General features: G+C 43.4%; 1 protein-coding gene and 1 pseudogene across 2 annotated transcripts in view; both read left to right on the top strand.

Moving 5' to 3' along the window:
• LOC121442241 (janus kinase and microtubule-interacting protein 2) overlaps window positions 1-24087 on the top strand; it is a 157364-nt gene that overhangs the window by 82751 nt on the left and 50526 nt on the right. For both annotated transcript variants that reach the window (XM_041643706.1, XM_041643705.1), the window contains exon 2: window positions 18866-19141. In XM_041643706.1, the coding sequence (XP_041499640.1) occupies window positions 19013-19141 (129 nt within the window). In that variant the 5' untranslated portion in view covers window positions 18866-19012. The remainder of the gene's footprint in view (window positions 1-18865; window positions 19142-24087) is intronic.
• On the top strand, window positions 3120-4309 carry LOC121442242 (annotated as a pseudogene).

Below are 24087 nucleotides of genomic sequence, written 5' to 3'. Positions count from 1 at the left end.
ATACTGAAAGCGGGAAGAAAGCAACAAAAGACTTCTTTAACATGATACAAAGGACAACTCAAACAGTTAATTGCTTTAATACTTTGATGCGTCAAGCCATCTAGGCAATGAAGCCACCCTAGATCAAGTATCCTGAGGGAGCCACTCCCCAGGTAACTTAATATTACAAAAGAAGAAGCAGAGTATGTTTTCATATTCTGACCATCTGTCAGGATGGAATGGACCTACTTGTCTGAGCCATCTTAATGCCAAAAGAGCCAAGTAACCACATCCTGAATCAGGAGGTGTGGCTACATTTGTCAACAATTTTGAGCAGCTTTCAAACTCTCTGACCATCAGACAAGGTGGAAATAGGCTCACATTTTTAGGCCTCCACAATACATATTTGTCTCATGCTACTCAATATAAACTCCATGTAGACAAGAACCACCTTTATGCATTGTTTTCAAAGATCTCCCTTCCACCCCTAAAATTGTCTACCTTCATTGAGTAAATGTTCTGTGGCCATGTTCTTGACTCCGCACGCAGTAAGGTGCACCCCCATTGTCCTGTCCATAGGCAGGTAGCTCTTGGAGGACAAGGACAATCACTTCACCTCATCTAGCTTCAGTGGAGGCACAACGCCTTACACAGGCGACAAGCTCAGTTGCTTTCAGAGGGGAACAGTATAGTGCACAGTTAAATACTCGGTCACCTAGATGGGACTCAGTGCAGTAACAACTTAGGATCCTGCCATTGTGGTGCAGAGCAGCCCGATGAGTTTCTCTCAACCTCCTCCTGCTCCCTGTCTGCTCTAAGACATCATGGCACCATCTCTGTGCTGAATTCTTGCAGAAACCTCTGAGCCCAGCTCCTTGCTTCCACCCTCATGCTGTTTTTTTTTTTTCTTCTATTCTAACTAGAACAGGCAGAGTAAAGTGCTAAGGACCCAGTCAGATCAGGACACCTCTCCTAACGTCCCCAGGGTATCACCATTTTCTTTGGGTCGAAGCTAGAACCAATTAAAAGAAGTCTAAAAGGCACAGCATTGTCTATACATGCTGCTCTTCCATTAACGCCAGCCCTCAGCTTGGCTGCTTTCCTGGCTCCCTCCCTCACTCCAGCCTCCTGATTTCCTGGAGTTCTAGGACTTGGATACTTCAACCCACTCTGGAGTCTTATACTAGCTTCTTCCTTAGGCACCCACATGGCCTACCCACTCTCATGCAGCTTCAAATATATCCCAGTAGCATAATTCACTCTCTGCCCTACATAAATCTCTTTGGTTAAAAAAATTAACATGTATTCACTATACTACATATCATACACTAGAATCACTAGAATGCATAATAACTTCATACATGTACATAAAATCCTCTTATTTCCTCCAGGTTAGTCCCTCTTCCCCTCCCCTCATCAACGTTATTTACTGTTTCCTTTCTCTTCTCAACCAGTCCCTATTCTGCTTCTTCCTCTGTGCTTTTTTCCCTAACATGTTATGATACTACAGCCCTACATGCATATACTTGTATGTAGCATGTATGTATGTTGGCTTATTGTGTGTTCTCTAATGGTAGTTCCATAAGCCAAAGAAGTATTATTGATGATTAATGATTGATTTCTGACCCTTCCTGGCCCTTTTATGCCAAGAACAGTGCTCGGCAGTTGTCTTAGTTATTGTTGCTGTGAAGAGACACCATGACCAAGGCAATTCTTACAAAGGAAAACATTTAAAGTGACTTACAGTTCACAGGTTCAGCGCATTACCATCATGGTACACCATGGTGGTGTGAAGACAGGCTGGAAGAGAGTGGTGCTGGAGAAGTAGCCAAGCGACTTATATCTTGCAGGCAACAGAAAGTGGTGTGTTTCATTGAGTAGTGTCTTGAGTATGTATGAGACCTCAAAGTCTACCTCTACAATGAGACACTTCCTCCAACAAGAACATACCTATTCCAGGAAAGCCACAGCTCCTAATAGTGCCACACCCTATGAGCTTGTGGGGGCCAATTACATTCAAACCATCACATTCCACTCCCTGGCCTCCATAATCTCATAACATTATAATAATACAAAAATACATTTAGTCCAACTTCAAAAGTCCCCATAGTCTATCACAGTCTCAACATTGTTTAAAAGTACAAAACTGCTTCTGAGATCCATGGAATCTAACTCTAATGCCTCTATAAAATTAAAATCAAAAAAGGGATCACATACTTTCAACATATAATGATACATGGTATACATCACCAGTCCAGAACATAGGGAAGGGAGCATAGTGAGGAAATACTGGACCAAAGCTGAAAATCAGCTGGGCAAACTTTGAAATATGCATCTCCAGGTTTAACGTCAAAACACTTGTTAGATTTCCAACTCTGTTCAGCTTTGTTGACTACAACACACTTCTTTCTCTTGGGCTGGTTCCACTCCCTGTTAGCAGCTTTCTTTGGCAGGTGTCCCACAACTCTGGCCTCTCTAACATCTTAAGGTCTCCAAGGCAACCCAGGCTTCAACTTCACAGCTTCACCCAGTGCCTTCTCAACTAGGCCTCCATTCAGGGACAACCCTGACACAGGCCTGGTCTCGGTGACTTTGCTTCATCTTGGGTCAAATTCCATAGTCCCTTTTTACTATCCTTAGCTCCAGAACCATGTGGCCCAAACTGCCAAGTTCTGTTGTTTACTGGGGCTGGAAACGGTCAATTACGTCTTCACTAGTTTTCTGTCCTTCATTGCCAAAGCTTGACTGTCCTGAAACTGGAACTCTAGATCAGACTGGCCTCAAACCAGGAGATCTGCAAACCTCTTCTTTCTTGAGTGCTGGGACTGAAAGTGTGTTCCACCACCCTGGGCTCTAAGACTTGCTTTAATTCCTTTTCACAAATGGGAAATTTAGCTGGGTAGGATCTTGCCCTAAGGCCACCACTGCCTTTATTCCATTTCTCGTTCTGTTTATCTCCTTGAACAGAGGATTTAGCTCCACCTCACTTTTTGGTATTCATTGTTTTATTAAATTTTACATCTTGTGGCAGCTCGACAGAGGGCCGGGCCTGCGCTCTCTCCGCCTTCCTCCCCACCTCCGGTTGCCGGCTACACTGGTTTTGTAGCCCGGTACCGGCGTGATCGTCAACCCATTGCAAGATGCCCCCGAAAGAGGGACGAGATGGAATTAAACCACCCCCAATCATTGGAAGATTTGGCACCTCAATGAAAATTGGTATTGTTGGATTGCCAAATGTTGGGAAGTCCACCTTCTTCAATGTACTAACCAATAGTCAAGCTTCCGCAGAGAACTTCCCCTTCTGCACTATCGATCCTAATGAGAGCAGGGTGCCTGTGCCGGATGAGAGGTTTGATTTCCTCTGCCAGTATCACAAGCCAGCAAGCAAGATTCCTGCTTTCCTAAATGTAGTGGATATTGCTGGCCTTGTGAAAGGAGCTCCCAATGGGCAGGGCTTGGGGAATGCCTTTTTATCTCATATTAGTGCCTGTGATGGGATCTTTCATCTAACACGTGCTTTTGAAGATGATGATATCACGCATGTTGAAGGAAGTGTAGATCCCATTCGAGATATAGAAATAATTCATGAAGAGCCTCAGCTGAAAGATGAGGAAATGATTGGGCCCATTATAGATAAACTAGAGAAGGTGGCTGTGCGAGGAGGAGATAAGAAACTAAAACCTGAATATGATATAATGTGCAAAGTCAAATCCTGGGTTATAGATCAAAAGAAACCTGTACGCTTCTATCATGATTGGAATGCAAGGAGATTGAAGTGTTGAATAAGCACTTATTTTTGACCTCAAAGCCAATGGTCTACTTGGTTAATCTTTCTGAAAAAGACTATATAAGAAAGAAAAACAAATGGTTGATAAAAATTAAAGACTGGGTGGACAAGTCTGACCCAGGTGCCTTGGTCATTCCTTTCAGTGGGGCCTTGGAACTCAAGTTGCAAGAATTGAGTGCCGAGGAGAGACAGAAGTATCTGGAAGCGAACGTGACACAAAGCGCTCTGCCAAAGATCATTAAGGCTGGGTTTGCAGCACTCCAGCTAGAATACTTTTTCACTGCAGGCCCAGACAAAGTGCATGCGTGGACCATCAGGAAAGGAACGAAGGCTCCTCAGGCTGCAGGAAAGATTCACACAGATTTTGAAAAGGGCTTTATTATGGCTGAAGTAATGAAGTACGAGGACTTTAAGGAGGAGGGGTCTGAGAATGCAGTCAAGGCTGCTGGAAAATACAGGCAACAAGGCAGAAATTATATTGTTGAAGATGAAGATATTATCTTCTTCAAATTTAATACACCTCAGCAACCGAAAAAGAAATAAATTTTAGTTGCTCAGATAAATATACAACTTCTAAAATGCATATATTGGGCTTGGGGATTTTGTTTTTTAAATTAAAGTTTCTGAAATCTAAAGAGACAAAGTTAGGAGTGGGAATCTTCTACAAACAAATTATTCTTATTTGTTTTTAAATTATAAGATACCGTGTACCCTCAATGAAATGTGAATTGCTAAGCATGAACAGCTTTGCTTCTCACGTGATTAAGACCCTACTTCAAACTGTAGAAGCTTTTCAAGAACCATATTACTCTCCTGATACTTCACTAATCTCCATCATGTATGCCAAGCCTGACACATTTGACAGTGAAGACAATGTGGCTTGCTCCTTTTTGAATCTACAGATAATGCATGTTTTACAGTACTCCAGATGTCTACACTCAATAAAACATTTGACAAAACCAAAAAAAAAAATTACATCTTGTAATTTACGCTGCTCAGATTGCTCCTTTCCATTATAACTTTTCATTAAAGTTACAACTAATACCACTTTTAGTGTATACTAGACTGTTCTGAGATTTCCTCTGCCAAGGGAATGAATACAAAACTCTTCACTTTAGCCTCAGGCAGATTCTTCAAACAGTGGCAAAAAGCAGCAATATTCTTCACCAAAAGAGCACAAGAACAAGTTTAAGGCAGCATGCTAAAATTCTTCTCTCGGAAACCTCTTGATCCAGGCATCCGCAGTTCAACAAGTCATATTCAGCATTGCTGTCTTCCATGTTCCTACTAATATGTCCCATTAAGCAGCACTTAAACATTCCACTGCTTTTCTAACACCAACGCAATGTACCAAAGACCATATTGCTCCAAACAAAACCATGATTAGGCCTATCACAGAAGTACCCCATTCCTGGCGCCAACTTTTATCTTAGTTAAGTTTCTATTGCTGTGGAAAGATACCATGACCATGGTAACTCTTATAAAGGAAAGATTTAATAGAGATTTAATTCAGAGGTCCAGTCTGTTATCATCACGGTGCAACATGGTAGCGTTCAGATAGGCATGGTGCTGGCAAAGTGACCTACATCTTTTAGACAACAGGAAAGTGTGTCTTAGTGGGTGGTATATTGAGCATATATGAAAGCTTAAATTTTACCTCCACAGTGATGCACTTCTTCCAACGAGGTCATTCTTACTCCAACAAAGTCACAGCTCCTAATAGTGTCACTCAGTACGAGCTTAAGGGGACCAATTACATTCAAATAATGACCACAGCAGCTATGAAGTATTCAGTACCTTAATAGTGGCCAATCTGGCATTAATTTGGAACATTTGTACCTTTGTTGCTCAGAAAAACTTTCAGTGATGTTCTCTAAGAGATATTTTGCATGTCTGAGACTCTCCAATCAAATGCTTTGGATACAATCCTTGCTACATTGCTCTGGGCAGAATTTCCATTTTATTTATATCAACTCAGTCTCTTGTTACTCCATCTGAACAGATAAAATGGGATATTATGATCATTGTATGCTACTACTTGTTGTATTTTATCAGACTTAGTTTGAACACACCATTTTAATATTGCGAGATGTCTATGAACCACATCCCTAGACTCCAGCATCTGAACCTGTCTTGTTGCCTCAACTCTTGTGATCATTTTGGATAGCATAGCTATTCTCTGTATACTAGTTATAGGAGTAACGGACACCCTTCTCTGTACCTTATTTTACATAATAAAATATTAACTGAGAGGTTATAATTACCACACATAGAAGAATCTTCAAATGAACTGCCTTAAACCATCAGGCCCTTTAGGCCTCTGAACGTAGTAATTGAGCGTGATGTGCAGTCATTTCCTAACTGTCGGAAACAGTTAGCTGTCAAGAAACAGATTGAGTCGATGGGTGGCTCACAGATATATGAACTGTGTGATGTTGGCAAACAGAAAAAAAAAGTTGAATTTCCTTATTTGAATAATAGGATGTAACTTCCCCATGCATCTGTTTTGGTGAAATATCTGGGCAATGGTAGAACCTCTGTGAGAGTGCCCAGGGCATCACTGTGATGAGTGACACACAAGCAAATGTAAATATTCCCAGTACTGTAGATGAGAAATGTGTCCTAGCTGGGCATAATGGCATACCTCTGTAATTTCAGCATTTGTAAGGGTGAAGCAGAAGGATTACTGCAAGTTTGAGGTCAGCTTAGGCTTCGTAGTAATTTCCAGGCCAGCCTGTGCTAAAAAGTGAGACCCTGTCTCAAAGAAAGAAAGAAAGAAAGAAAGAAAGAAAGAAAGAAAGAAAAGGAGACAAATCTCAGTGCTGATATGAAATGTTTCTCAGCGGCGACCAAACAGAAGGCCTCCTCCATGCTTTCTCCACAGCCCCTCAGCAGTTATTTTAAACATGAGAATATTGCAGATTTAATATCAGCCATAAAAAGGACCTTCTCTCCCATTTTACTCCATGCCCAAGTCAGGCAAGAGCCTTGATCCATTCCTAGTTCTCACTAATTCTTCTCATGTAATTTCCCTTCGTTCCTCCTTCCCTCTTCTCCAGACCACATGGCAGCTCCTCTGTTGTAGTAATTAGGGCAGCGGGGCTGCGTCCCCAACACCCCAGCCGCCTGCTCGGCTAGCTCATGCCCCAAAATAACAACACACAAACTGTATTCATTTAATCTGCTTGGCCCAATCTCTTCTAGGCTAATTCTCACATATTAATTTATCCCATTTCTAATCATCTGTGTGTAGCACCCCAAGGTGCGCTTACCGGGGAGATTCTAGCCTAGTCCATCCCGGGAGCGGGGCATGGCGTCTCTCTCAGGCGTCTGCTCCGGAGAGGAGAGATGTCGAGACTCTGAGCTCACTTCCTCTTCCTCCCAGTATCCTGTTCTGTTTTCTCCTCCCACCTATCTTCTAACCAATAAAATGGGCCAGGGCAGTTCCTTTATTAGCCAATGACCTTCCTCCATCACTCTGTCATCTTCCAAGACTCAGTTTGGCCATCCTTTCTGCCAGGAGTGTGCTGTGTTCCCCGGGGAGCAGACGCCCTCCTCTGTGCACCCCATTGTCGGGTGTGTAGCTCCTGCGGCTCTCATTACATCTGCAGACTACAGTTCATTATTTACATGTTGGCCTCCCTGTGGGGGGAGAGTTGTAGAGAGGATTCATAAATCATACACTCAGGGGTGACTAAATGATTTTCCCCTCCCCCATCAGAGCCCTGAGCAGATAATGCATGTTGATGGCTTAGCACATTGACCAGCAGTACACGGTCAATGGCCATGATGATGCTGATGACTAGCAGCCTGGGAACGTCCATCCTTTACAGCGTGATGTGAGTCAGCAGACGAGGGGTAGAATTATCTTTACCAAAGCGATCGCAGTCAAGGATATTACAGGCCAGGACTCCCGCCCTTTGCAATAGAAAATTGCTTGCTACACACGCAGGAAATTCTTGAACCTTCTGACATTCTGAACTGTGAAAGAAAACAGCCCTGGGGCTCCATTTTTTCCTAACAAAGCTGTCTAGAGAAATAGATTAAAACCGAAAATGAAAAAGTACCGTTCCTGGTTTCTGTGGCACGAGGTAATAAATCAAAGAAACGACTGAGGGAAAATGTACCTCTCAAATACAGATTGCTAACATTGGAAAATAACTTGCTTAATTTTCACGGGGCTCACACACTGTTTGTGCGTTGCTATGCTTAATGAGGGGGAAGCAAGCCTCTGCCGAGCATTAACGCGACCTGTGCCTCCTCCTGGAACAATGATGTACTTGAGGAACGACGCCGAGGCTACTGACAGAACTCACTATTCGTCAACGGCACCACTGTTTAGGCTCCATTCTTGTATGTTTTCCACAAACCTTTTGTTTTCGTGTATCCGCTATGAGGCACTGTGCCCAACATTGAAAAGCGAGTCATGGACAGACACAAGGAAGTCCTGCCTCTTCAAGTCAGAAGAAATCGAGATACTGAAGCAAGGGAGGTGAAAAGTGTAGGGAATGCAGCTTATTTTCACCCTGGAGGAGGCAGGGAGGCTTCTTTAAGAAAGGCAGGCTGAGAGAAAACAGTGTCCCTGATGATTTCCAAAATAGTATCTGTTTAAGCTCGGATCTAGTCGACCTCTGACTATAGTTCCTGAAAGGGAGCCAGGGTGTACTTCGTGGTTAGTTCTACTCAGTTGATTCCTAGCAAGCCAGGTTTGTAGCAGGATGTAGCTCTCTGACTTTCTGTGACTGTCTCTTAAATCTATGTCAGATTTGGAACAACGTATCTACTTGCATTAGTCTTGGCTCTCACTGACTGGTGTCAATCTGTTGGGTTCAGCCTCATTCTTGCCTTCAGCTGATTGCCTGCCTGAACCTTTTCCTCCTTCCATTTCCTTCACTGAATTCTCTCGTGTTTTGATTTTTTTCTCCAGAAGCCATATTCGATTCCCATTATAGAAGCTACCCAGTCATTATTGTAGGTATCTTTGGAACGGGGAAGAACAGCTTCAGGAGAGTTGTGATATCTCGCCATCTGACATTAAGGAAGCTGGTGTCTGATTTCAATTTGAACACTTACCTTTGCACATGTGTAAATGTGAGCTGTCTGGTTCTTCTTCAGTGCCACGGATGCTATCACATTGAAATTTACTCCCATAAAGAGTTTTGATACTGATTTCAAGTAAGTTATAGAAGAAACTTCTAATAGGTAAATAAACTTATGATAAATAAGTAAACCAGTGCTAAAAAGAAAGTACTGCTGTTCTCAAATGTGAGTCTTTAAAAAAAAAAAAGACTATTTCAGATACAGGTGTTTTGGTGATTGTTTACATAAGCTCCTGGAGCAAAGTCGTTCAAGCTACAGTGGCATTCCGTCTATGATCCAGGGCAATGCCTTCGTTTCTTTCTTCATCTTTTCTCTTCAGCCTAGTATTTACAATGTGTGGTAGTGGAATGTGAACGTGTACTATTTAACTTAGGACCTGACTTTAAAGTTCCTGAACATGTTCGTTTAAGTTACTCCTAAACCACAAGGGACTTTTTTTCCTTTTGGCACCGTCTGCATTCTTTGTTGTCCCATTTACTAGAGTGTTGTGTCATCCATACTGGATTTTTCGAGAATGGGTTGTGTACAGGTCATACACGGGTAACTACAACTGGTGCAGGAAAAAATGAGTGCCACAGCCAAGTCAAGTGCAGAGGTTTGCATTTCCCAGCGCTCGTCCACAGCCAAGTGCAGAGGTTTGCATTTCCCAGAGCTCGTCCTCACCATCTTGCTCCTGAATTCTCGACTTTCTGTCTGCTAACTCTTTGCTGATGTTCCCTGAGGTTTGCTGAGGGAGGGACCCAATTAGGGCTGAGCACCTCACTCTCTTATTCAAAGCACAACAAACCTCACCCTAAGTGCTGCCCTCTTCCAGAAGGACACTTCTGTTGAGTGCAGCCCAGGTCTATGGGTAGAAACACCAGGGTTTAGCATGAAATCAGACATCAGGACCATTCCACAAAATAGCAACAGCAAGTTCTACCTTAGGACCACAGAATACCCCGGTCACAGATTACAAAGTAGAACATCTAAACCCCTTTTAAAACATAAAAGTCCCAGTAAGGATAAACAAAATGCAAATCAGTACCTAGGACATCAGGACATACTCTTTTTCCTCACCTATTTCCTTTGTTATTTTTGATCTTTGTGTTTTGGATTTTGTGTTTGTTTTTGAGAAAGTGTCTCCCTGTGCAGTATAGTTGGTATCAAACATATGAAACCCTTTTCTACAGCTTCGTGAGCATTTTGATTACAGGTGTCTTCCACCACACCAGCCTGAATCGCATATGCTGAGCACGTAGAATGAATCATTCTTATCAAACATAATAATACATGAATTATTCCCATACAGGTGTCCTGCCTTCCAGGATTTTCTGTCCCTTCCATGTTAGCCTTCAGGTTCCAGCCTTATAATGTCCTTCTGCAAAGTCACCTATTAACTCTGAACTATTTATTCAGAATCACTTCGTGCCCACTGTCATGAGCAGTGGGATTCAATGAGGAGATAAGCATCAAATGGACAGAATCTTAGACTAAGGGTGCAGTCTTTCTTTGTGTGTGTGTGAGAGAGTATGTGTGTGCGTGCGTGCACACACATGCGCACACTAGCACACACACACACACACACCTGAAATCTTCCCCATTGAGAATATGAAGCTTCATTTAGTACATACATACTGCACTATGTCCAACTGTAACATAATGTTTTATATATAGTTTTATTTCAGAGATAGTATCTGAACTGATTGTTAATTTGTTTTCCCTATAAAGAATAGTCCATAGAGTTAGGATAATCACTCTAGTAAAACTTTTCTTTCAAGAGCCCGTCAACTGGAATACATGCATGCATGCATGCAGGAGTCCACAGCTACACACAGACTGCAAGGAATGAACTTTCAACACAGAATGTAATTTTGTAACATTTACTAATTTAATCCATTGTCTGTGGTGTATGTGTGTGTGTGGTGTATGTGTGTGTGTGTGTAGGAGAATAGGTGGGGGTCAGAGGACAATCTGTGAGGGTCAGTCCTCTGCATCTACCATGTGGGTGCGGCCTGGGGATCAAATTCAGGTTGTCAGATTTTTCCCAGCTAAGCCGTTTCTCTGACCTTCCTATTTTTTTTTTAAATATCCACATTATTTTGTAGTTTATTACTATATTATATCACAACACAAACAAAATGTTATTACTCCATGGAGTGTGGAAAATTAAATGGAGCTTTCATAATAGGACTATGGACACCCATCTATGAATGCTCTAAGCTATTTTATTCAAATGTATGTGCTTTTACCTAAGAAGTATTACATTAGTCATTATAAAAATTTGCATTGAAATTATTCTGCCGTTTTGTAGAACAACTGACATACTTGGGCCACTTTCTATTTATATGTTTCTGTTTCTGTTTGGCACTTCACAAAGGTGTCTTCTCGACAGGTTTTCTTTTCCTAAATTCAAGGTCCTTGGGAGCTGTTACCAAGGAAACAGCTGGATAAGTTATGTATATTTCACTTATACCTAAAATAGAAAAGCTTGCTCTGGGTTATAAATATAATTCTATAAACCTTCCTCCAGTAATCTCTGTGCTTCTCTGCTCACCCCATCTTGTCCTTAGAGCAGGGCGCATGTTCGACAATGCCTGCCTCAGGCAGAGGCTCTGAGCTTATGTGTTCCTTGCTCTGTCTCACCTTAATCACTTCCTGCTGAGACTGGGTGGCGGGGGGGGGGGGGTGTCCTTGTGTCCAGGAGTTGATATTTGTCGCTCATCACAGCTTTAAGGCTCTCTGTCTGAATCTAGAGAGAGAATGAAGTAAAAATACTTGTCACGTGGAAACTTACCTCTTTCCTCATGAGACTCAGCCCATCCCTGCGAAGCCTGTTTAAATCCAGACAAAAGAATATGATGCAAGGCGCAGCCTGTGCTGAGGACTGGAAGTAAGCCTGGGACTGTGATGGGCAGTCGCAACTGAGAACCCTCAGTGAATGAATGCACTTGGTAGCACACCCAAGTATTTCCAGCACTGAGAAGGCAGAGGTGGGAGGACAGAGTTTGAGGCCAGCCTCAGCTGTATGACAAAAGCCGGTCTCAGAAAACCAAAATAAGTCAAGAAACTAACAAATATCATCTGAGACCTACATAAAACACCTTTTGCTTTATTCTTTAATTAACCTCTGCACCGTTGCCTAAACTCTAAATAGCTCTTCAAGTGCTTACAAAGTAGTAGCAGTTTCCCACGATAAATCTTAGTATAGCTATCTGTAGAATTGATACCTTGTGCTCCTCATTCTTGGCATTTTCTATGGGTAGAGACCAAAGCTTAGTAAATTGCGTTTTGTGTTATACGTTGCAGACAAGTACTTTGTGTTCAAAGGCAAGCAAGATGCTGTTTTATTCTTCAATGACAGTAACTCCTTACTGAAGAGCAATTGCAGTGTAAATGGGGCTGAGGATGTAGCTCGGTGGTAGAGAGCTTGCCTAGTGTGGTAAGGCCCTGCCTTTGACTATCTAACGCTGTAAAAGCACAAAACAGAAATAAAACTAGTAGTTACGTAACCGTGGACATGGTCACATTCTTCCAACTCCTTGACTGACCTGGACCTCCATGCCATTCTTCAGTGGCAGGATCCTAAGGGGGATGATAACTAGAAGGAATGAGAAAATAAAGAAGAAGATGGGTAAGTTTGGGATGAGAGAGTCTTAAACAGATGATGCCTCCTGCAAGCAAGTTTACTTAAGGAAAATACAGTATCTTATGCACATTTTTCAGGAGAAAATGGGACAGAATCAGCAGAAAGCTGCCACACATGTGGATGAAGTCAGTAGGAAGCTAATCAAACAATGTTGCACAAAGGGAATGCATGGGATCTCAGGAGCATCACAGTGACTGATGGAGTAACTGATGACCACAGTCCATTAGGGTAGGAAGAGTTGGGGGGGGTCTCGGGATCTGAAGTCTCAGTTCCCCCAAGGCCCTGGTCCCACAGGCAGTGACTGGCTGTCAAATCTGTTTTCAGTTGTAGAGATGAAGTCATATTCCTTCTCTGCATCCCAAGGTCTCAGGGAAAGCCTAAGATTGAACCACCTGTCTACAAGCCCCGAAGCCCATTCTGTCCTTCATTTTCACAGAATTATTATGAAAATTCAATTTCACTGGGTCCTTTTTGATATCTGAAACCCTGCGGTAACAACAGGTGCTTTTTGCTCTCCTCTCCCAGTGGTGGTATTTTGTTTCTGCCCTAACAAATAAAGCTTGCCTGAAGATCAGAGGGTGGAGCTAACCACGAGTTAATCATAGAAGTCAGGCAGAGGTGGCACTTGCTTTTAATCCCAGCACTTGGGAAGTGGAAGCCAGAGAACAGAAGTTCAAGGTCACATTGGGCTACTTGAGATTTAACCAGTCTAAAAAAGAGAAACAGAACTCCCACCTTTGATCCCTGCACTTGGGATCTCAAATCTTTAATCCCAGGACTAGGGAGGTGGAGACAGGACGTGATATGACTGGGTGCAGAGAGAAATGTAAGACAGAGGAAGTCAGGAGCTCAGCCTCTTTTCAGGACTGAGGATTTCATAGAGATAAGAGCTGTAGTGACTGGCTGCACTGCTTCTCTACTCGTTCAGCTTCGTTCGGCTTTCTCCCTCTAGCATCCGACTCTGGGTTTTTACTATGAAGACCAATTAGAGTTCAAGCTACAAGTCCCTGACAACATCTCCAAGCTCATCTTTTGCTGTTTGATTGGTTGCTCATGAAGCTCCTGAAGGGTTTTTTCTCTGCACCATCTTTCACTGTCCTTTTTATCTGGAGAATCTGATATTCAGTGCTTTCGTCTAGATGGTTCCATCCCATTCTAATGATAAACTGGTGGACTTTCTTTTGCTTGTCTCTCTCACCTTCTCTAAGTGATCTCTTCTGGCCTACCTGAATATGTGCTATGCTTCTCATCCATTGTCTGAGCAAATGCTGCAGTTATTAAGCTGCTGGCTCCCTTCAAACCCCTCAGGAAGGGCAGGCATCGTTTCTTTCTTAGTACACCTATGTCCTGTACCAGGTGCCTCATTTATTACTTGTAAATTAACGAGTACATAACGAATGCATGACAGTTGCTACAAAACATAGCTTCAAAGTGAAAGCAGAGATTCAGGCTTAAAAGGGGTGAAGGAGATTGACAAGAAGTGACATCTGATCTGGTTTTAAAAGATAAAGCTGAAGAGAATTCACTGGGGAGTTCAGGGAAGAAAGGGGAGCTCAAGCAAAGAACTACATGACCAAATTCAAAAGTCTGCGGTAGATGGATGTCACCTGCTTAGGCCTTCACCTCCTACCAGACACTGCTTCCTCTGAGCATCCCTGGAAACCCCCCTTAGAGAGAATAGATGCTTCTTACATGCGTGCTAAGAGCTCTTTATATCCCTACCCTGTATTATGTGATTCTGAAATGAAATTTTGACAGGCATCTAGAAAACAAACAAATAAAAAAACACCAAGAGGAGTTGTGTTGATGGCATTAAACTTTAACTGGTTTTTAAGATCTGCTATTTTTATGTGAAAAGAGAGCAATTTGGTGAGAGACTAGAGTTTAAAAAACAAACATCCAAGCTCAACAGCTTGCCATTCTGAAGGTGCATAATCACCACTATACTGACGATCAACACCTACCACAGGTGTAGTGGATTGGAGAGCTGCCCTCTCCCTCTCCAGGCACACAACACCAATCCCTCCATATAGGGAAAGTAGATCTCCAGAGTTAAAATGCTTTAAGCAGAAGTCCTTTATATTATATTTTTGTGCCTAAGTCATGAGCACACAATGGAACATGTCTGCATTTGGGGAGGGGCCGTAGCACGCCTCTCCTGGCTGGTGGGTATAATGTACTCAAGGGTAATTCAGACATTTTAAATAGTGACAGCATCTCACTCAAAAGCATCAACTTTGGGAAGAAGAGAGGCTCAGATAAGCTTTCAAAGCTTCCTCGGGATGGACATTTTCCAATCTCAATTATGCAGAACTCCTGGAGCATTCGGCTCCACACATGCGAACTCGAGCTATTTCATATTACACTGCTTTCACATCATAACTCAGCGGCAGCAGCCTTAGTGGAAAGCTTCAGGTTAATTATGACTTTATTCAGCTTCTAGCTGGAGGCAGAAGCAGCCACAAAGCCAAAGACCTCTGGGAATACTTATCCTGTCAGTGACAGCCTCGCTCCCCTGCAAGCATAAGCATGAATTTCTGTGCTCTTTTTCCAGGGTCTCTGTGTCTTCCCCGTACTCTCTTTTTAAAACAAAGGAGAGATAAATGTGTTGGTTCTGCACTTTATGTTTCAGCTGGTGCTTAGCAGAGTGTTATGTCCTTGAAAATAAATATGATATTAAGGGCAATATTATTGGCTAATGTTTCCATCACACACTTCAATGTACTTCCTCTTTGAAAGAACCCAGTATGGCAAGCACACAATAGTCCCAACTTTGCAGCAGGAGTGTAGAAAGTTAGAGATTTATTTGCTCAAGAATATAAAGTAATGGAATGTAATTAATAGCCAGTTTTTTTCTGATTGCAAATTCCAGGGTCCTGACTACCTCCTACCATTCCGTTTCATTAAGCACCAGATGTACTTATATCCTGTGCCCTCTCTGTAGCCTGCCGGCAGCTAGATCTGGATCCCGCTCTCTCTCTAATAAAGTGTTACTGTGTCCAAAAAGGTTCAGAGGCTGACAGATGTGCATTTGATTGTAGGCTCTGCCATTTTACAACTGAACAACATTTTCCTAGTTAACTGACCTCTCTTATTCTAAGTCTAAAACATAATGAGTAAATGCCAGGAAGGGTTTGATTGGGTAGCTCAGCGAAACTCGTACAGTACAGAGCCAGGCCCTTAGGGCGAGGCAGTATAATGGGGCTTGGCTCTCACACCAGCTGTTTTAGAAAGCATTCATGCCTTCTTAGTCAGCCCCGGGTTGCTCCTGGGCTTTGACCATTCACCATTCATTGCTTCTGAGAGTGCGTTTTGTCTCTGTAGACGTAAGTCCCATCATAAAAGCTAGATGCCACCACTGGTTAGGAGTGACATGGATACTTCGTAACATCTTTTAAAAGCCAGCCTCAGTAAATGTAGGCTATACATTCTCCAAATAACATTTCATCAATGCTTGAGAATTTCATAAAATGTATTCTGTTTGTACACCCCCGACTCCTATCAGATCCATTCCCATCTCCACTCAACATTGTGTTCTCATTTTTTTCAACCTATTAAAGCCACTTTGTGTTGCCTATATACTCACGGTGTTGTGGCCACCCACTGAAGCATTGCTCATCTACCAGGTCCTAGGCCCTTAAAGAAAACTAAATTTTCCTCTCCTAACAGTGATCAATTTTCTATAGCTGCTCAGCTAGCAGTGGGACTTTGTTCCCCACCCCACTTCTCTCCTTGCTTGGATTTTGTCAGTCATGAGCTTGTGCAGGTCTTCATGTGCTGTCATTGTTGTCAAAGTAAACCTGGGGAAGGGAGGGTTTATTTGGCTTGCAATTCTAAATCACTGTTGATTACTGAAGGAAGTCAGGACAAAAACTCAAATATGGCAGAATCCTGGAAGAAGGAACTGATACAGAAGCCATACAGAAGCCATGAGGGGAGCTGCTTGCTGGCTTGTTCTTCATGGCTTCCTCAACCTGCTTTCCTATAGAGCCCAGTACTACCAGCCCAGGGGTGAACCCACACACAATGGGCTGGTTCCTCACCCAGTAATCACTAGTTGAGAGAATACCCTACAAGCTTGCTATACAGCCCCGTCTTATGGAGACATTTTCTCCACTAAGGTTCCCACCTCTCTGATGACTTTAGCTTGTGTCAAGTTGACATAAAGCTATCCAACACTACATAAAATTACCTTGTTATGTCCTGAATACATTGGTTGGAGTGGTGCAGATGTCTCATTTTGGGCTGAGCACTCCACAGTTTCTTATTCTGCACTCCTGTACTAGTTGTGAGTCTTTATGTCAATCAGCATCTCCTGCAGAAACAGCCTTCCCTGACGAGATCTGAGAGAGGCTCTCATCTCCGTGGATAGCAGCAGATAACTAGGAGTCACTTCCTGCAAAAACAGCCTTCCCTGATGAGATCTGAGAGAGGCTCTCATCTCCGTGGGTAGCAGCAGATAACTAGGAGTCACTTGAATCTTATGCCCATTTAACGGAGCAATTGTGGTTGATTGTCTTCTGGGACCTATAACCGGTGTAGCCTCAGCTTCTTGGCTCTGATAACAATGCCAGGGTGGAATGTGCCATATCATTCCATGATTTGTGTGTAACCAAGTTTGCTCTCTCTTGCCTCAAGCTCATCCTCCCCTCACACCCCTGGCCCCTGGGGACACTCCAAAGGGCACAGCTGCAGTGTTTGTAAAGGGTGGCACCCATCCCAGGAGCTCAGGTCTTGGAGCCAAATACCAGGGTCTGTAGAGAGCAGCAGCTGCTGGAGCACATGGCAGATCAGTCCAGGGCTCGCAGTTCTCATCAGCAGTGTCTCAGCGCATCACCACCTCATCTCTGGAAGCAGGCATGAGAAGCTCTGGTCTCTTGTCCTCCTCATTGATGGTAACAGTTGGATGTGCATAGTTTTCTCTACTTTCTCCTTTTTCCCAATGCTACATTTAAAGACCTGTAGATAAGACGGACCACACCTCCTTCCTCTCCTCTTGTCAGGATTCTGGTTAGGCTTCCATTACCAAGATAAATTGAGCAAGGTCCTCTCCAGTGTCCATGTCTCCATTGTCTCCCCATTCTCTCACCAGAATACCAACATCCAAACCCTTCCCTGCTACATACTCACCAGGCAGGGACTTCGGCACCCCCTCCCCTGCTTATTGGAAGATGAGTCCTACCCTACCATGAGTCCGACCATTCCCAGTGTTAGTGTTTACTGGCCATTTTAGGGCCATACTTATTTAGATCTTATTCTTCCCCAGAATACCCTCTGTGACTTTTTGCTGTTGTATCAGCACACAGCATCTGCCATTTCCTTGACCCAGGATGCTTCACCTGTGTCAACATCTGTTAGCACCCATCCGCTCCTCATGGACCAGACCAAGGATGCTGTCTTCTGGCACACTTCCTAATAATATGTAAGGAAGGTAGAAAGAAAGGTTCTTGTCTATTCTTTTTAAATACTTTGTGCTTATTTTATAAAAACAGTTATTAGAATTAGGTATGATGCCACACACCTTTAATACTAGCAGTAGCATTTGGGAGGCAGAAGCAGGCAGATCTCTGAATTTGCAGCCAGCCAGGTCGATGAAGCAAATTTCAGGCCTCCCAGGGATACACAGTGAGACCTTGTATCAAAGAAAAACATAAAGCAATCAAAACACTTACCAGAGAGGTAAGACAGATAATAATGCTAATGATGAATGGAGGTAGGTGTGGATCAGGTAGATAGATGATAGATAGATAGTAGATAGATAGATAGATAGATAGATAGATAGATAGATAGATAGTAGATAGATGGAGGTTAGGTAGATAGGTGATAGGTAGCAGGTAAATGGAGAGTTAACTTATTTTTCTGTCATAGAACTCTGACTTAAGAAAGAAACATATTGTACTAGCAAAGCATTTTAAAGTAACTAAGCAATATTAACTGAGTGAGTGATTCAATCCAGGAATCCACTTAGTTATTCCCCACTGTTCAAGTCTTAACTATTGAATAATATGTAGTATTTTCTTATTTTCAAGGAATGAGTACTAGGTCATCTCCATATGTGTGCCTTTCTTTAAGGACTTTCATGCCCAAACTGTCATTGAGTGACATGGAGAAAGACAGAATAGTGGGTTGGTGTTCCCACGAACAGCACCAGGCAATGTGAAACACACGTGTTTTAGGTAACGGATCCTAAGCAGATGGCAATGTAATTGGAAGTATCACTGTGAGTTAGATACAAAATATAGCATAGAGGAGGTTCTGGAGGCTGGAGGGCCTCAGGAAATGGCATTTTCAGCCACTCTGGCTGGGAGTGGATAGACTGGCATAAACCCATTTCTCACCAAAGAGTTACTCTGGTCTCTGTCTCTCCCTAGGGCTTCCGGGGCAATGACTGAGAAGACCTTAGCAAGGAACACCACGCAGTAGTTGCTGCAACATCTCACTCCGGGAAATGAAAGAGTAACATGGCAGTGCCTGTTTGAGAGGACTAAAACCCCAAAGACTCCGTTTAGAAAGGAACAATGTCCAAGAAGGGGCGAAATAAGGGCGAGAAGCCCGAGGCACTCATTGTTGCCCTTCAAGCTGCCAACGAAGACCTCAGGACCAAACTCACAGACATCCAGATAGAACTGCACCAAGAGAAGTCCAAGGTGAGTAGGGGCTGCTTGGGGTCATGGCTCCAGCCAGCCCTGGCTGTCTTCATGTGCATCGAACTCAGCAAGTCCTTAGAATCATGGGCTTTGATGCCTGCAGCCCAGAGAGAATCATATCAGTATAAAATTGCATCATTTAGGTAACTATTATTATAAGAACATTCTTGATCACAGAGTGACAAATGTCTTATTTCAGTGTTTTAGCATTCTCTTCTATCACTGTAGAAAATTTAATTTTACCACAAACCTATTTTACCCCATTTCAAAGAAAATAATACGTAGGCTCAGAATCAGTTGGAGGCTATTTCTTTCCATGTCAACTAAGTTTGGCCATTTTTAGTAAACTCCAATGTGAAGTTTACGAAGGACAGATCTTTATCCCCATGAACAAAGGGAAGCACGTTCTAACTCTTAAAAGGCATTAATTTGTGAATCAGAAATTCGAGGCATTATTTTTTCTTTTTCTTGGAAACAGACTTGGGTGTGTCAGTGTATCTGGCTGTCATTTTGATGACTGATTCTTTTCCTGCACAACCATCTCCCACACATTACTCTGCAAAAGAATAACCTGGGAGAGCCCGGGGGAAATTGAGGTTCCTGAACCCACAAGTCAAGGATTTTGGTTAAGCAGGTGACGGAAGGAAACAGCATAGGAGATTCGGATAAGGGGGACTCCATCCTGAGGACTAGTTTTCACTGTAAGAGCTTTTCCAGGTCTTGCCACCGTCTGGTCCATTTAGTTTCATTTTCCCTGGGGCAAAGTAACATCTGAAGGGAGCCAGGCTCCTTTTAGTAAATGACAAATGAGATTACAGGAATGCTTTGGAGAGAAAAAAAAAAAAAACCCACAAGATTCCAAAAGAGATCTCACCACTGCCAGTATCCCAGCATCCCACAAATCTAAGCATTTTAAAATGGACACCTCTTGAGTTCTAATGCAGCTGCCTATCTTTCAGCATCTGGGACAGCATCCGCACTGGCAGCCACGTGTCATCCCGCTTCCTCTGACTAGACTCTGGCAGTAGGCTCTTAGACAAGAACATATCTTCTCACCCCTTTCCTGCCCTCCTCCCCTCCGCTTACAGTGAGTGGCAACCTCAGTGCAGGCTGTGTACAGGGCAAAGCCTGCGTGCAGCGGAGGGACAGCCGAGGGCAAACGAATCATAAAGCAATTTCATTATAGATAAATATGGTTGTGTTTTCAAAGAGCAGGCTCTGGGGGAGAGAATGATCAAAGCCAAGGTAGGAATTTACACTCTCGGCTTAGCCCCAAGGCCCTTCTGATAAAATGACAATTCAGCTACTGGGAGGGAACGGAGTAAAGCCTGAAAACCTTCAGGCTGGTGGGCCATTAACTCATTTTCCCAGCAAATCACATAACGCTATTGGCATTTACAGAATGCCCCGTGTGAAACGAACAGAGTGCATTGTAAAGGCTTTGGTCGATTCTATAAATAGCTAGCTACGACTTGTCCAGAGCACGCTATCTATCACACGCTACAACATGCGCACTTCATCCCGGCTCAGACCCAGCTCTGACACTCAGCACCTGGCTGACCCTGAGCATGTCTTCGCGTTCCTCTTTGCTTTCATGCCATCTTTTGTCAAGGGGCACTACAGAAGTACCTGCTCCAGATGACTGTGAAAAGGAGGGAAGGCAGGTGGGAGGAGTCAGTTGACATCAAGCTGGAAAGGGAGCTATGCCATTATCTCAGCCGACCCTCAGTTCCTCCTTCTCAGGTAGGCATTGTTCTTATTTCCATCTGTATGAAGAGAGTACCCACCTGCTGTGTAGGCGGTGCTCAAAACTGCTTACTAAAAGAACCTGCATGACTCTTCAAATGCTTTCCTGGCATCTCTGTGCTCGCATTACTATTGTAGTATTTGGAAAAGAAAGCTCAGGCCTGAGTGAAGAAAGGCCTGTCTTTTCTTTGAACCAGCACTCTTGTTTTTGTTCTTGCTTCTGTTTTTTTGTTTTTTTTGTTTTGTTTTGTTTTTTTGTTTGTTTGGTTGATTTTTCGAGACAGGGTTTCTCTGTATAATAGTCCCAGCTGTTTTGGAACTGAAACTCACTTTGTAGACCAGGCTGGCCTCAAACTCACAGAGATCCACCTGCCTCTGCCTCTTGAGAGTGCTAGAATTAAAGGCCTGTGCCACCAAGGCCCGGCTGAACCAGTACTTTTAAGCTACTAAGTAGACGACTATTTTCCTGTCTGTGGACACCATGTTCACTGTGGATTGCTATGAGACAAGATACTTACCCACTGGCTTCTCCAGGGAATGTGCCTTCCTTCAGAGCTGGAATACAGTGTTAATGAGCAGCATGGGCGAGGTGGTGAAAGGGATGAAGGGATGGAGCAGAGGACAGGGTTCTGAGGAACAGGCTGCAGGCAGCCTAGGCTTATGCCTAGCTTAGGAATCTGTGACTTCAGATAGAAATAGAAGCAGTCAATGGACGCAGTCCCTCAGACTGCAAAGCGTGTGACACATGTCCTCTTGGTCCTCACAGGATGTTTGGGGCAAGGGCATCCTGTGGTTCCCATTTTGATTTTGCTGAGGGAAGAAAACGAGCTTCCTTGCGCTCAACTCACTCGCTTTCTGGTGGCAGCAAGTGAAGGCTCCAAAATGGCGATTTTCTTCTAGGAAATAGAAGAGACCAAGAGAATGCCTGAACACCTAACCCCTGCCCATGCCCACCACCACCCCTGAAAAACCACACCTGACCTTCCTCATCCTCCTTCCTCAGAGCTTCTGGTCTGAGGCTCAGATTCGGAGTGTGGTATTCTTTCCTTTCTGGACCTCTGCTGCTGTTTTCAGGATACTAGAGAAGAGGGAAACGAGGGGAGAGAAAGAAAGGGAAGAGAGAAGGGGAGAGGCAATGGGAGGGGAGGGGGAAGAGGAAGGGAGAGCAGGGATTGCTTCCCCAGGTCTTCAAAGGTTTCCCATAAAAGCTGCCTGCTTGCTTCTGTTTCCCCTCTGAACCCTTGTGTCTGAAAGTCCCTTGGCTCAGGTGATAATTCCCGCTGTTGACGGAATTTATTCTCCAGGAACATGCAAAGCAGATAATCTGAGCCTCAGCTCCTGAGAGCTTGACACTCCCTCCCCCCCTGAGATAACCCACAGCCCTTTCCTCACCCTGTGATTTTTAATCCTCGACTTCTAAGAGTGCATTAAAAACTCCCGTCACCGCCAAGCTTATCTTGGCACAATTTACACGGGCGTTTCCAAAGGCCAGACTAGAATTATGGACAGGAAGCACAGCATGAGTTCTGCATAAAGCGGTCAGGACTCCTTTTCCTTGTGTCCCACTGAAACCTGTAACACAAGGATTAGTTTTTCTTAGTGATCTCTTCTTCCCATAGAATCTCGAGGGCAGAAAGGATTTGAAAGTTTATCTTTACGGCCTTGTTCAGTGCCCCTTGTCCTTGCCTCCCCGCCACCCCCACTCTTCACGGCAATGTTAATTCCCAGTGTGTTCCAAGTCAAGACCCTACGTCACCAACAGCAGGGAATTCAGGGCATCCCAGGGAAACCCGGGTTTCTCTGGACATTCCTCTCTGTTTGGGAAACAGTTACTACAGTCTTAATGTGGTATTGCAATGTTAGTCATACATTATGGTCATTTGCATTTTTGTTGGTGGTGGCTTGATATAACACTGTATAATATATCACCATATGCAACAATATTTTCGAAATGAACGTGATAGTATCTACTGTTGCTTAGTCACTCTCTTTTGATACATATTGAGTCATCTTCACCACAACTAGATGAGAAAGAGGACATCATCCCAATATGCCAATGGGGAAAAAGGCCGACAGAAGGAAAGGAGTTTGCCGGAAGTTTGAGAGGAGTCAGGTCTGGGCTGTAGGCTGGACTTGGCTCTTGGCCACACCGGCCTAATTTATGAGCTCATGTAGAGATTGTTCCTTACTGTCTCCCCTGAAACTGTGCGGAAGCAAATACCACAGGGCTGGCCTGAAGGCTGGATGTACTAATACATGCAATGCCTATTTAGAACAGGGTCAATTGCAGTAAAATACACAGAATACTAGCACACTTATGACTGGGCTTAAGCTGTTGCTGCAAAACACCCTCACTATTCAAAATCATTTTCATTTGCTAAATAATTTTCAACTTCTAAATATCTTTATGCTCGTATTTACATTTTTTACTCAACAATAGCTCTTTTGTGTCCTCTCACATCTCAAGAGTTGTATTAGGATATTTAAATCTTCTGCCTTAATGCCTAAGTCTGTGTGAATGAGTCCAGAAAGAGACTACACCACACAACTGTTATGGCCTCTCACACCCGTCCCCCAAATCACATCCTTTGGCTCCCCCTCAAAGTGAAACACTTTCCCCAAAGGAGTTTCAAGGGGAAACAAACAAGTCATGTCAAGAAATCCTGCAAATAGTGGCAGTTTCCATGGCAACTGGAACAAATGTGAACCGTTTCTTTGTTTTGTGAATTCCCTCGAGTGATTGGCACCATGACCAGCTTCTGTTTATGTTAGTTTTCTCCATGGGTTGGAATATATTCTCCACACAGCTGTATTTTCATAACCTAACTTCTTTCTTCTTTTAATCTCCCTTTCTTCCGACACGCATGAAAGATTACTATTTAAAATCCGAGAGAAACAACACAATCCCAGACAGAATCACAAGGAGATGCGATGTTAAGCACCTCGAGAGAATCTGACATAAGTCATTTAGGGTGGAGTGTCTCCTGTCATATCTAATATTGCTCTCTATACCATAGGACTTTACAGTAAGTCATTTTCCCATGCATTTTAAACTGAGTCCTGGAAACATCTATTACAGGCATTTTTTGAACACTTTTCTTAGCTGGCGATACAGAACAGAAATCCAGAACACCTTACCCGTTGTCCCTATTTATTATCATTTGTCACTGTCCTGCAAAGTGTTTCCCTTGTGGCCCTGT

The sequence above is a fragment of the Microtus oregoni genome, unplaced genomic scaffold (assembly GCF_018167655.1).
Source record: "Microtus oregoni isolate MIOR12 unplaced genomic scaffold, Mior012 000088F_ref0000325, whole genome shotgun sequence".
In the NCBI taxonomy this organism is placed as follows: domain Eukaryota; kingdom Metazoa; phylum Chordata; class Mammalia; order Rodentia; family Cricetidae; genus Microtus; species Microtus oregoni.
The sequence above is the reverse complement of the archived record's forward strand: the minus strand, read 5'-3'. Positions and strand labels throughout refer to the sequence as shown.